At 48.1% G+C, this 14,422-nt stretch overlaps 1 protein-coding gene across 1 annotated transcript; it reads left to right on the plus strand.

Annotated features, from left to right (window-relative positions):
• Positions 1 to 1,839: 1,839 nt before the first annotated feature.
• On the plus strand, positions 1,840 to 13,510 carry Sdr9c7 (short chain dehydrogenase/reductase family 9C member 7). The gene is made up of 4 exons (XM_032914181.1): positions 1,840 to 2,140; positions 5,530 to 5,788; positions 6,684 to 6,847; positions 12,692 to 13,510. The coding sequence occupies exons 1-4, from the start codon at positions 1,840 to 1,842 to the stop codon at positions 12,907 to 12,909; spliced, it is 942 nt and encodes a 313-aa protein (XP_032770072.1). The 3' UTR covers positions 12,910 to 13,510.
• The last annotated feature ends 912 nt before the right edge of the window (positions 13,511 to 14,422 follow it).

Below are 14,422 nucleotides of genomic sequence, written 5' to 3' on the forward strand. Positions count from 1 at the left end.
CTAAACGAGGACGAGGTCAGCCAGTGACCTTTCTCATCCTGATGGCCGTGGATGTCGAACCTCGCAGCATTACCAGGTCCCTGCAATGTACCCAATGCTGGGCGTGGCCCCTCAAGGCTCACACACCCAGCTGATTTCCTTCTTTCCTTTGCTTCAGCAGCATCCCCGCCTGACTTTCTGCGAGCTCTCCACTCACTCTCTGTAATCTCTCTCTGGAAGTGCTGCCCCTGATAATTTTCAAATCTTGGCCTCACTCTCCCTACCAATTATCTCCCTTGGACCCAGAACTCTGCCCAAGCTCTTCTCACGGTTCCAGTGAGTTCATTGCCCAACCTCATCCCGTCTGGCAGCCCGGCAGTCTCAGAGAACCTCAGGTCAGAGATATCCATCCCCTAACTTCCCTCGATGCTGTGTCTTTAGCTCCTGACTTCTCTGACCATCATCTGCTGTTCCGTCTGTCCTTGGCCCCATACGTTCTCTTCGTTTCAACTTCTGCTCCCTCTCTCTTGCATATCCAGCTACCCACAGCATCACGTGGTGCGTTAGTCCCTCCCTCGTTCTGCCACCTTCCCTGCCTTTTAGGCTCTCCAGCTCGAACTTCCTAAAACGTGCCTGGTCCTTGGGATAGAAGGAGAAGATCTTTCCCCGAGAGCCCTTTCCTCGGGGAGCCCGTGAGCCCTCAGTACTGGGCTTTTACAATGACCAGGTCACCAGCTAGTAGGATTTGTGGAATCCTGGGCTGGTTTCCGCCGGTGGAGGTTCCTTGCTGGTAACTTGACTATCACTCGCCTTCCATCCCCCAACGTTCTGGTTGGTTTGGGGCGTTTTGTTTGTTTGAGACAGGATCTCATATAGTCCAGTTTTTTGGCCTCTGGCTAGCTAGGTAGCTAAGGATGACCTTTGAACTCCAGAGCCTACTGTTTCTACCTCCCAAGCGCTGAAACAAATTCGTGGAACCACACCCAGCTGTTGGAGCCTCTCTACTTTTTAGAAGCTGAAACTCGTATCTCCAGCCTCTCCGAGAGAGACTCGGGAGTCAGGGCAGTGGAGTCACACCCAGCCCGGGAAAACCCTGTGTTTTTTATCACCTCTCATGACGGAGACTCACCATCTCCAGAGAACTCGGCCATTGTGGCCCCTGCCTGAAATCCCAGCACCAGGCAGAGGCAGGATTGCCACCCGTTTTAAGTCAATTTGGTAAGTTCAGCCAGGGCTGTTAGGAGATTGTGTCAGCATCTAAGCCAAACTAAATTAATTAAAGATCTCTAAGGGCTGACGAGCTAGTGTTCATTCCTACTGGAACTCGGAACTTGCAATTCAGCTTTTGTTTGCTTCGTATTAATGATTTTGTCTCTCTCTCCTTTTTTCTTCAGATAATACAAATTAAACCTGTTGACTTGCCTGAATGCATGGCAGACGGTTTTGATCCCTAGGCAGGAGGTAAAACTGGGGTGGGGTTTTCTTAAGAGAGCTTGGATCAGAGCGGAATCCTTCTTTGTCTCTTGTGCCCCTTCCCAGAATGCACTTGAGTTCCCCCGACTATGAATCTCCCCATTTTTGGATCCCGCCCTGAAAGGTGGAGAGGAGAGATGGAGAGGCCAGGGCAGTGGCTTTGTCAGAGTGACACACTGCAGGTTGGACTTGAATTTCTTGCATCTGAGCTAATTGTTGTGGTAATGCAGCCACCTATAAAATTACAGAGCGGCTCGCCCAGATGCCCATATCTGTTGCAAGTCTCAGAAGCTCCCCTTTCCTGTGGCTTCCCGAAGGCTGCCTGCTGTGCTCTGAGCATCAGCCTATCCTACTGCCTCCTGGGTCCGTCCTCGGACATCAGCTCCAATGGCCGCCCTCACAGACTTTGCTTTTATGTACCGTTGGTTTAAAAATTGCAATCTGGTGAAAAACCTCTCTGAGAAGTATGTCTTCATCACTGGCTGTGACTCTGGCTTTGGGAACCTGTTGGCCAGACAGCTGGTTGATAGGGGCATGAAAGTGCTTGCTGCCTGCCTCACGGAGGAGGGGGCTCAGAAACTCCTGCAGGACACCTCCTACCAGCTACAGATCTTCCTCCTAGATGTCACCAAGTCGGAGAGCGTCAAGGCAGCAGCCCAGTGGGTGAGGGACCAAGTGGGCGAGCAAGGTGGGGTGAACTGCATTTTTCAACATTCTCTCTCTCTCTCTCTCTCTCTCTCTCTGTGTGTGTGTGTGTGTGTGTGTGTGTGTGTGCGTGTGTGTCTCATCTCTGTCTCTGTCTGTCTCTGTTTCTCTCTCTCTTTCTCTCTGACCCTGATGTCCAAATGGGGGCTGGGAGATTCTGGTCCTGTAGAATCATGGTTTGGCCAGCTGAAGTGAGGAAGAAACACCCTGAGGAAATTCCACACCCCCCCCCCAGGCAGCAGCTAGAAAGTTCTGAATGTCCAAACCTCTAAAGTGGTTTAGAGACCAGGAGTCCCACATGTTGGCTCCATGTTTCTTGGCAGGCTCAGGCTAGGGACAATCATAAAGGGGCAAAAGGTGGAATTCTATGGCTGAGACAGGCCGGTCTCTTCTGTACATCGCCATAGATATTGCTGCCTTGGGAGGTGGGGGCTTGCTCCCACAGGGAAATGAACCTATGCTGGGGGCTGTCCCAAGAATATGTGGGGACTTGCCTGGTGAGCCTGTAGCATGCAGGGTGTGGACACAAGATGCTCACTTACGAGTACAGAAACTGGGAGAAGTACCGGCTCCTGCAGGTCGAGGCTAGACCTTTGCCCAGGTCAGGCCAACAACTTTAGATCTTTGCTGATTTTCTTTTTAGCCCTGTGTAGTACATGATACATTTTAATTTTTTTAAAAAAGTATATTGTTGTTGTTTAATGATTGGGGTGTGTGTGTGTGTGTGTGTGTGTGTGTGTGTGTGTGTGTGATGCATGAGGAGGTCAGAAGACAGCACTGGTTCTGGGGATCTGGAAAAAGAAAGGAAAGTAGGAAAGATGTGTGTGTGGAAGTCATTTCTCTCTTTCCACTGTGTGTGCCCTGGGGATGGAACGGGGATCTTCAGACTTCTGCTGCAGGACTTTCTGCTGAGTTCTCTTGCTGGCCCTCTCTCTATCATGTGTTCTCTGCTGGGGTAGCCTTCTGAGAGCGGGCTTTGTGTCTTTTTTACTCACCCCATGTCCTGAGTGCGGAGGATGAAGCCTAGCACCTATGAAGGTGCTCAGCAGCTGGTTTCTGAAGAGTTAGTTAATGAATAATTCATCAGGGGTGAGCCTCTTGCACCACGCTGTCCCAGCCTGTTTCCTGAAAGCAGCCTCCTCCGGCCTTTGGTGTTCCTTACTCATTGGGTGTATCGTCTCCTGTTGCTCCTGCAACAAATTCATGCAAATGAATAGGTTTAACAGCACACATTTATTACTTCATAATTCCTGAGGAAATAAATCCGAAATGCTTCTTGATACTCAAGGTCCCAGCAGAACTTTGTTCATTTGGGGGACTCTAGGGCAGAGCTCACGTCCAGGTTTCCCACCTTCAGAGGTTACCTACATCCCAACAGAGAAGCCTCAGATTCTAACACATCGGTGGTCTGTGCTCTGGAGAGGGCCACACACCGCTGATGCCTCCGAGAGTGTGCTGGAGAAGCACACTATCATTCCTTAGCTCGTGGGTCATTTCTTCTTCCAGTAAGCTTGGGCTGTGTCCTTTTATTTTTCTTTTTTTAAAAAGATTTATTTAATTTATATATGTGAGTACACTGTAGCTGTGTTCAGGCCACCATGTGGTTGCTGGGATTTGAACTCAGGACCTCTGGAAGAGCAGTCAGTGCTCTTAACCACTGAGCCATCTCTCCGGCCTGGGCCATGTCCTCATGAAGGTATCCCATTTCTCCTGTTCTTTGGCTCCTGCATTCTTCTCTCGCTTATGTGTCTTGTGGCTATGTGGGCTTACCCAGCGAACTTGAGATAATGTCTCCTAGCTCAAGTTCAGTTGATTAACTGCCTTCCCCCTATAGCTCTTTCCCAAGCAGCCTAACAATTCCCAGGTTCTGGGAAGGCGACATCTTTGGAGGACCGTTATTCTTTGTGTGCCACCCGGCAACGTCTTCTGTGTAAGAAGCACGAGGGACTGTGTGAGGTGATGCACACCTGCATCTCAGAGCAGAGAAACCGAGGCAGGAGGATAGAGAGGCTCTTGTAAGCACAGACAGCCATAGAGCGCCAACTATCATCTAGTTATTCTTTATATGGAAACAAAGATAATAGATCCCATTTCCTCAACTCACTGTCGGAGGCACCAGTGGTCCACGGCCCTCTCTGGAGCACAGATCACTGAGGGTTGGAGTCTGAGTCCCAGGAGGCTCATTTCCTCTTCTGTAAGGCAAGAGAGTTCCCTCAGCTGGGAAGGTTCTAAGTCCTGACAGCCTGTGATCTCCCTGTAGTCTCTCTAATTTGAAGAAGGGCTAAGATGGGGAGAGGTGTGGCTGAAGTGGGGACCCCAGAGCTAGGGGAAAGATGGGTCAGACTCGAAGCATGCATCCTGATCTGCCCGTAGGAGAGAGTAGCAGCAAGAGGGTCTGTGCTAATCAATGGGACTGCACCAGGGAAGGAATGGAAGGATCAGGGGGATGTGCTCATGGGATCCCTGAGGAAGGAAGAAGCTTCCATTGTCTTTACCAGAATCTCTTCTGGTGGGATTTCTCTCAGAAGTTAAATACACAGAAGCGAAGGAGCCTTCTCCGACAGCCCCTTCCCCTAGCAAGACTGGGGGAATAACTGTGCTAGCGTTGTTTGATGAGGGACCCGAGGCCAAGGGCAAGAAGGGATCTATCCAAGGCTGGACCTAGAACCAGACCTAGAACCTGAAGTTCTTCAACCCTGAGACTCTGCAAGAGCTAGGTATCCATACTGTTTTTACCCAGTCCTATCTACCTAACTTAAAGAGATAACAATTTCCACAAATAGTTATTAAATACGCCTTTGCATTTATCTATAAATATTCTTACCACACTTCTCTTTCTGATGTCTGAGCTCCTGGAGGTGTAAGAGCTTGGCTTAGTCATTCGATGTCTCCTTTGCTTGTTAACTGGCCCAGAGCAGACACATGAATGAATGAATGAAGGAATGAATGAATGGAGTTTGCTAGATGGATGCACAGATGGACTGATTTGGTAATAGTGAAGTGGAACTTTTTTTCTACTTAGAAGAATTGACAAAAGAATGCGTGGTGAGAGAATTCAAGCATTAACCCATGTGCATGAAAGTGTTGTGTCTCTTACTCCGTGTCCCATGCACAGCGAGGGTTGCAGCTGCTACAGAGGCTGGTCTAGTTGACAGACCATAAGAATCAGGAACCCTCTGACCTGCTGTTTGCCAGCTCCCATGGCTGTTCTAAGCCACAGCACCCTTGAGCGCATCTGCTCACTGTCCTCGTGTGCTGTTCACCTGCTCTGCCATCCTTAGGCACTGAGCCGTTGGGTGGTGGCCCCTGGAACTTCCTCAGAGGTTTTGCTGATTCCCGTGTGATTCTGTCTACCTATCTCTCCTACCCTAGGCCTCTGGGCCCTGGTGAACAATGCTGGAGTGGGCCTGCCCAGTGGTCCCAACGAATGGTTGACCAAGGAAGACTTTGTGAAAGTGATCAACATAAACCTGGTGGGGTTGATTGATGTCACATTGAACATGCTGCCGATGATCAAGAAAGCCCGGGGCAGGGTGGTCAACATGTCCAGCTCTGGTGGCCGCGTGGCTGTCATCGGTGGTGGTTACTGTGTCTCCAAGTTTGGCGTGGAAGCCTTCTCTGATAGCATCAGGTGACGGGGTCCTGGTACCAATCCAGGTGGGGATCTTGGGGCTTTGCCACAGTAATGGAGGCCCGAGAGTGACAATGTGGGGCAGTGTAGTTCAGGGGGGGGGGGGGGTGGGGGTGGGGGAGAAGCTCAAATAGCAGCTGGTGCCTTCTCCAAGGACCAAGAGAGAAGTGAGGAGGAAACTGTGTGGGGTGAGGATAGAAGACCCTTGGGTGGACCCAGAGTGAGGGAAACCCTGATAGGTCTGTAAGGGAGAGAGAGGAGTGGGGAGGGAGAAGAAAAGAGAGGAGGGAGAGAGAAGGAGGGAAGGAGAGAGAAAGGCAAAGAGAGGAAGAGAGAGGGAGAGAGGGAGGGAAGGAGAGGGGGAGAGGGAAGGAGAGAAGGAGGGAGAGAGAAGAAGGGGAGGAGGAAGAGAGAGGGAGAAAGAGAGGAGGGAGAGGGAAGGTGAGAGAGAGGAGAGGAGAGAAGGAGGGAGGGAGGGAAAGAGAGAGGGGGAGGGGAGAGAGGAAAGATTGACTGACTGACTGACATCCCAAACAGAGAGAGACCTGGAGCAGAGGTGCATCGGAAGAGAGATGCAGGCCTTTTACAGACCCTATTCCTTTTGTCACGTGGGTGCTGTAGGGCTGAGTGGGAAGAGGCCTGGAGGAGGCAAGGCCTTGGCCTAGATTCTTCACTGGCTTCCTGTTGGCTTGGCCTAATGCAAACTGCCACAGACTACTGATCAGTTGGGGGAAGGACTGGAGCCCTAAGGAAGGCTCTTGTATGAAAGCAATGTTGAAATTAGCTCTGTGGTAGGATGAACACTTTCAGGTTCCCAGAGAGACAGGTCCTTCCAAATGTGTCCCTGATGCTTATCATTATGAGGCTAAACCAAGTGCAACTCTTAATCTCACAGGCGAGAGCTTCATTTCTTCGGGGTGAAGGTCAGCATCATCGAGCCAGGAAACTACAAGACATCCATTCTGGGCCAAGAAGCTCTGCAATCACGCATGAAAAAGCTGTGGGATCGGCTGCCACAGGAGACCCGAGATAGCTACGGAGAGGAGTATTTCCAAACCTGTGAGTCTCCAGGCAGAAGTGGGCTCTCTGAGGAAGATCTAGAGGTTTGGGGTCACTGGCTGGATTTCAAGTTCACGGATGATGGATGAGGTGCAGCTCCAGAGAGCATACAGACATAGTAGCAAAGCCAGAGCTTGAGATTAGAGCCCATGTAGCAGAGCCACAGTGTGGGGACAGGGAGGGTGTGTAGAGGGATGCTGCGTGCTCCCACACTTGTCCTCCAAACATCAGGTACAGATAGACCTAGCTCTGAGAAGAGAATTAGCAAAGCAACAAAGAGCACGGATGCTGAAGCCAGACTGCCTGCTTCCAGGCTGTCTTAAAACCTCCTATGTAGCTCAGGATAACCTTGAACTCTGGACCTTTCTACCTCTGCTTCCCAAATGCTGTCATCACAGGAGTATACCACCAGGCTCCACTCCACTGGTCATCTTATGCCTCAGTCTTTCATCTGTACACAGAGCCTGTGGGGCTGAGAAGATATCCCAGTCAGTAAGATGCTTACTGAGGACCCCAGTTTGTATCCCTAACACTCACATAAAAAGCAGAGAAGGAGGAGTCATAGGGTCTGCTGGCAGTCAGTAAGCTCTAGGTCCAGTGAGAAACTGCCTCAAAAAAAAAAAAAAAAAAAAAAAAAAAAAAAGACTTGAGGAAACCACTGGGCATGTCACCCACCGCAGGCAGGCCTCCACATGCCTCTCCCTCAAGATGCTGTGAGAGCTGCTGTGTAAGAATAGCTTGCTAAAGAGGGTGACAGGTGACAAGCATGTGGAGCTGAGCCTAGATGGCTCCCAATCTCTCACCAAGTAAGCAGGTGACTGTGACCTTTGGAGTTCGGAAGGTGGCAGAAGGCAATCTCAGCAGGCACATGAACCACTGGGGCACGTGAGTGAGTATGTGAAGGGGCAGTGGAGGAGGAATTGCCAGTGGTGGGCATATCCTAGTAGAAGGGAGAAAGCCATTCTGAGGATCAGAGGGCCCCACATCCCCTTGGAGTATACTGAATCGGAGGTTTCAAAAGGGGGAGGTGCCATGAGAATTCCTTCTGCAGTATCTCCTTGTTGCAGCTCCCAGGGCCTTCAGCCTGGCAGCCTCCTCCTTTGTGAGGGTAACTCTTGATGGTAGACACATGCTGTGACACGGTTTGCTGACGTGAGTCGTCTGGCTGCCTGCCAAGGGAGGCAGAGCTGGCCCTATGCATGTTCCTGAGGGAAGCAGCCATGGGTCCTGCCCTATTCCACACCCTCCAGATGTCAGCAGCTTGGGTCCCTGTGGCTGAGGCATTGTTGGTGCTGTTTAGGTCAGATATAAGCTCTCCAGGTTCAACTGTCTGCTGGAAAGGTAGTTAACCTCTCAGTTTTTTCATTTGTAATGAGTTACAGTGAGAATTCAGTTCGCACACACAGACACACACACATACATACACAAGACATACACATACACACAGAGAGAGACACAGACACACACATACATACACACACAGAGAGACACACAAACACACAGACATACACACATACATACACAAGACATACACATACACACACAGAGAGAGACACACACAGACATACACGTATACACACAGAGAGACACACAAACACACAGACATACACACACAGACACACAGACACAGAGACACACAGATTTGTAGAAACACTGGGTCCCTGTAAGAACAATGTAAATTCAAACCGTGTGGTTATGGTCATTCTCTTCCTTTAGATTGAATATGGCCATCGCTTCTCGGCCTTTTGGCTAAGATCAAGTGTAGATTGAATATGGCCTTCTTTCTACCATTATGCTGGCACTATAATGTACCTACACGCTATAATTTTTTTTTCTTACAAAGAGAGTACTTTAAAGAATGATTATTCAGCCAGGTGGTAGTGGAGTACACCTTTAATCCCTGCGCTCAGGGAGGCAGAGGCAGGCTGATCTCTGTGAGTTTGAAGCCAGCCTGATCTCTACAGTGTGAGTTTTAGGACAGGCAGGCTACACAAAGAAACCCTCTCAAAAAACAAACAAACAAACAAACAAAAAAAAAAAAAAACCAAAACAAACAAACAAACAAGCAAACAAAAAAGAAACAAACCAAAAACAATAGGATATTCAAAGGTGCATGGTGGTACAAACCTCCATTCCCAGCACTCAGAAGGCTAAAGAAACAGACCGCTCTGAACTACATGGTGAATTTGAGGCCACCTTGGGCTACAAAGTGAAACTTTGTCTCAAAAATAAACAGAAATGATCCCAAATCCAAAGGGACGCGTTTGTAAAGTATAATATTCAAAGATGTTTGAGGTGTCGGCTTTCTGCTCCTGGGACAAATCACTGAGATGATCAACAGAAAGAGAAAAGATTTACTTGCCCTGCACTGTTGAGGACTTTCAGTCTAGGATCAGTTGACCTTATAGTTGCGTTGAACCTGCAGCGATCCAGTGTATCAATTGCTCGCAGCTGAGCAAAACTTTTCATCTCCTGGCTGGGAGGCAAAAGAGAGAAAGAAGGGTCTGGGGCCTCACCAGCATCCCCTCGGAAGGCTCCTAGAGATCTAAAGACCTTTTACCTCACTTACCTTAATCTAAAGATCTAAGATTGCCTAATAACACCAAGCTGGGGCCCAAGCCTTTAATGAATAGGTCTTTTGGGGGATACCTAAGATCCAAACTATAGCAGTGTATGTCAGTCTGTCAGTCAATCTGTGGTAGGTCTGAAACTGCCCAGGAGTGTGAGCATCTCAGTGATGCATTTTCCTGAGGCAGGCTCCCGATTTCTTGGTGTTACTTTTAGCCATATCTGGGGCAGAACCATATTAAAGCGGCACATAGTCCTAGAACAGGACAGCAAGCAGAGGACAATGTCCTTGCTCTGATGGATCCCAGGGTAAACTGCAGCCAAATGGGTTAAGGAAGATCTGAAGAGGGACTTCTTGTCTCATCCTCACCCTGCTGGTAAGCCATCAAAAATTCCCCTTTAAGTTCCTTCTTAGGGAATATGTATGTATACGAAGCACAGGAAAAGAGAGCAGAAAGTTGAGCATTAGGGCCAAAGTGAAAAAGCCGGGTGCAGATACTTTCTAGAGAGCTGTGTCTCAATGATAAAAACTCTTTCTCAAGGACCCAAATCCAAATCCTACGCTCTCTGTCACCATCTTGGAGAGCAGAGTGCTGGGCGGGAATCTGTCTGTCTTTCCATTCCATGAAAAATTGTGTGAGAACCACCTCTGTATCTGGGCTCCTCCTTCCATGTCTTCCTGAGGACCTTTGCTACCTTCTGAGGCCCAGCTCCCATCTTCCCTTGACCTGCATGGGCTCTACGTCCCTGAGGGAGGGAGTGTGCAGAAACCGAGTACCTCTTCACAGTCACCCTTCTGCTCAGGCCTCACTGGTGGTGTCCCAAAGTAGCATCACTAAAAGCCTTGTGAGAGTGAGCGTGTCTCTTTGAGGGGTGCGGGCGGCAACATGTAGCTAGAGTTTTCTGCAGTTTCCTCCTCCTCAGGCAGCTCCTTACAAGCTGGCTAAGGACTCTTGAGTGCCATCGTCCAGGTCCACTAACTATCTCCAAGCATCCTGGAAACATCCTGGCCCGGAGGGTTTTGGTTTTTTAAGATTTATTTATTTATTTTATGTATGTGAGTATACTGTACTGTCACTGTCTTCAGACACACCAGAAGACAGCATCAGATCCCATTACAGATGGTTGTGAGCCACCATGTGATTTCTGGGAATTGAACTCAGGACCTCTGGAAGAGCAGTCAGTGCTCTTAACCACTGAGCCACCTCTCCAGCCCCCCTGGCCCTGAGTTAATAGATGATTTACTTGCCTAGAGCAGGCCAAAGTCAGGACAGCTTTGCTACTGTTTCCCAGATTTAATACCTTGTTGGGAAGTCTGGCCCTCAAGGCCTCTTTCTCTGGAGTCCTTACTCTTGCTGAAGTTTGAATCCCACCCCACGCCCATTCTACACACCTATCTCTGTCCCAGAGTCCAGGAGGAGGGGCATGGCGAGGTGCCTGAGGTGCCTGCTGTTTACCTCATGAGCATTGACAGGCTTGAACTATTCAGCCCCCATCTGCATCTCCACACCTGTGTGTAGAAGCACTAATTTTAATACTTTTCCCCCAGATGTTTCTGTAGACAACAGAGCTCACAGAAGAAAAATTAACAGCAGTAACTAGGCATCCCACTAGCCAATCGTTTCACTTAGTTTCAATTTGTGTGTGTGTGTGTGTATGTGTTTGTATCTGTATATGTGTGTGTATATTGTGTATATGTATGTTTGTGTGTGTGCATGTGTTTGTGTGTGTGCATATGTTTGTGTGTGTGCATGTGTGTATATGTATGTATGTGTATATGTATATAGTGTTCGTATGTGTGTATGTGTGCATACGTATGTGTTATGTGTGTATGTGTGTGTATATGTGTGTGTATTTGTGTGTATCTGTATATGTGTATGTATTTGTGTGTGTATTTGTGTGTGTGTGTGTGTGTGTGTGTGTGTGTGAGAGAGAGAGAGAGAGAGAGAGAGAGGGAGAGAGAGACTATGCACCTCTTTCATTCTATATCATCTACTCTGCTATTAATCACTGTTATGGTTTGAGTTGGAAATGTCTTCTGAAAGCTCACTTGTTACAGGCTGGGTCCCCAGGACAACAATATTCAGAAGTGAGGCCTTCTGGGGAGCCATTGAATCCAAGGGTTCTGATGTTATCAATATGTGTTTGTATGTGTATATGTGCATGTATGTGTGTGTGTATATGTGTGTTTATGTGTGCATATATGTATGTGTGTGTATATTATGTATATGTGTGTATGTGTTTGTGTGTGTACATGTGTGTATATGTATGTATGTGTATATGTGTGTAATGTGTGTAGCCAGTGGGCTATAGTTCAGTGGTAGAGTACTTGCCTAGTGTTTCTGGAACTCTGTGCTCAATCCCCAGACCACATGTACACACACACACACACACACACACACACACAGAGGCCAAGAAAGATTAGGGGAGACAGGTGTGAAAGCTCCCACTTGTAACTCCAGTATTTGAAAGACTCAGGCAGGAGGATTGCCATGAGTTTTGAGGTCAGTCTGTGCTATATAGTGAGTTCCAGGCCAGCTCAGGATACAGAGTGAGACTTTGTCTTCAAAACCAAACCAAACGAACAAAGGATTAATCTACTTATGTTTCATACTTCTCCCACGTGTGGAAGATAATGCAGACTTTATCTGGGCTCTAATTGAAATAGTGTGTGTGTCCTTAAGAACACGAATTTTTGTATTATGCCCTTGTCCCTATTCCCTCCATCCCTCCTTCCTTCCTTCTCCACCTCTTTTCCATCTCTTGCTCCTTCTTGGACACCATGAGGAGAGCACTTTTCACGATATCCCCTGATGTTTGACTTCATGGCAGGTCCAGAGCAGCAGGACTGAGTCAAAATAACCCTTCCTTTAAGTCTTTCTCTCAGAGACAGAAGGATGACAATCATCTCTGCTATTCCCTAGGGTCCACATTATTACAAATAACCAAAGCTTATGCTCCAGGTCAGACAGCTACCAAGTGACTTATTATAGAAGAATTGGGCAGGATCTTTTTGTTGATCATCTAATAGAACAGTGAGATTTCAGGACACAATTCTAGTGTTTAGAGAGAGAAAAATAAGGTCCGATAATGATCCTGTAAATGGGTGCTTAGGCAAGGGATACTGTGAATTGTGTGGGAACTTGCTTTAAATGCTGAATTGAACTTCTGATAGTCAGGGACCATGGATAGAATTCAGCGGGGGAAGCACATTTTTAAAAAATAATAACAAAGGCTTTTGTTCTATCTTCCTTTCACCTCCAATGTCTCAAACAGACACTGACAAGTTGGTTAACTTGATGCGGACGGCAGAACCAAGGATCAGCGATGTCACCAACAGCATGGAGCACGCCATTGTCTCCCGGAGCCCCCGCATCCGCTACAACCCTGGGCTGGATGTCAAGCTTCTCTATATCCCCCTGTCTAAGTTGCCCACCCCCGTGACTGATTTCATCCTTAGCAGATACTTGCCAAAGCCAGCAGATAGTGTTTGAGCTGGCAAGCTCAAGGAGGAGCCGTTAGGGCATAGGGGAGAGGGCAAAGGACCATGGGATCATGAGAGGTGGGCAGAGAACAGCATGCTGGGCTCATTCCCACTGCAGACTGAAGTCTCCTCCCATCTGCTGGGGCCTCAAGAAACCTGATGAGGCCCCTGCTGATTTAGAGGGTTGCAGCATAGGCCCCAAGACACCTATCACCAAGGCAGGTACTTGTGGTCCTTGGCCTGGAAAGGTCGAGAAGAAAGCTGACTTCTACTGAATGACAAGCTGTCACCACCTCTGCAAAACACCTTGGGACAATCTAGCCCACAGGAGAATCCCGGCCCCCTCCCCCACAGCTCTCTAAGCAGGCGCTGGTTTGTGTATATATGAAATACGTAACGTGGCAGCAAGAACTGCCAGGGCATATCCAGAGAAGGTTTTAAGTAGTTTTTTTTTCTTTGCATTTCTCTATCTGTAGGTGACCGGGGTCCATATAACACTTGATTCTTTAATCACCACTGGTTAATGTTTCAGGTATTTATTGAGCACTTACTACCTACCAGCACCAAAGCACTCGCTGGAGGTATGTGAGGATGATGAAGTCATGAACTTGGTTTTTTTTATTGTTTATTTTGTGTTTTACTTTGTTACAATAGCTAGCAGCAGAGATAGGACAGTGACAGAAGGGACAAAAGTCAGAAAAAGGAAATTTGAAGAACCCTAGAGTTCAAGAGTTCCCAAACTTGGGTGTTTACCATGATCTCTCACTCAGTTAAAATGCATATGGCAGCTGGAGAGATGGCTCAGAGGTTAAGAGCTCTTGTGCCTCACAGAATCTCAGTTAGATCCCCAGTATCCACACGGTGTCTCACAGCCCCCATAATTCCAGTTCCGGGGATCTGATGCCCTCTTCCGACCTCCACGGGTACCAAGCATACATGTAATATGTGTAAATATATGCAGGTAAAAACACACCTACACATAGGTAAGATAAATCTTTAAGAAGTGAGTGCATGTGGCTATTAGCCCAAATGCTCGAATTACCTTAGATGCACAGAACACATGAAACTCAAGAAGAATAACCAAAATGCGAATGCTTCCCCTTCTTTAAATGTTCCCCTTCTTTAAAAGGGGAACAAGAATACCCTTGGAAGGGAATAGGGAGGCAAAGTTTAGAACAGAGGCAGAAGGAACACCCATTCAGAGCCTGCCCCACATGTGGCCCATTCATATACAGCCACCCAATTAGATAAGATGGATGAAGCAAAGAAGTGCAGGCCAACAGGAACCGGATGTAGATCTCTCCTGAGAGACACAGCCAGAATACAGCAAATACAGAGGCGAATGCCAGCAGCAAACCACTGAACTGAGAACGGGATCCCCGTTGAAGGAATCAGAGAAAGAACTGGAAGAGCTTGAAGGGGCTCGAGACCCCTTATGAACAACAATGCCAACCAACCAGAGCTTCCAGGGACTAAGCCACTACCCAAAGACTATACATGGACTGACCCTGGGCTCCAACCTC

Source organism: Rattus rattus, chromosome 1 (genome assembly GCF_011064425.1).
Source record: "Rattus rattus isolate New Zealand chromosome 1, Rrattus_CSIRO_v1, whole genome shotgun sequence".
Lineage (NCBI taxonomy): Eukaryota > Metazoa > Chordata > Mammalia > Rodentia > Muridae > Rattus > Rattus rattus.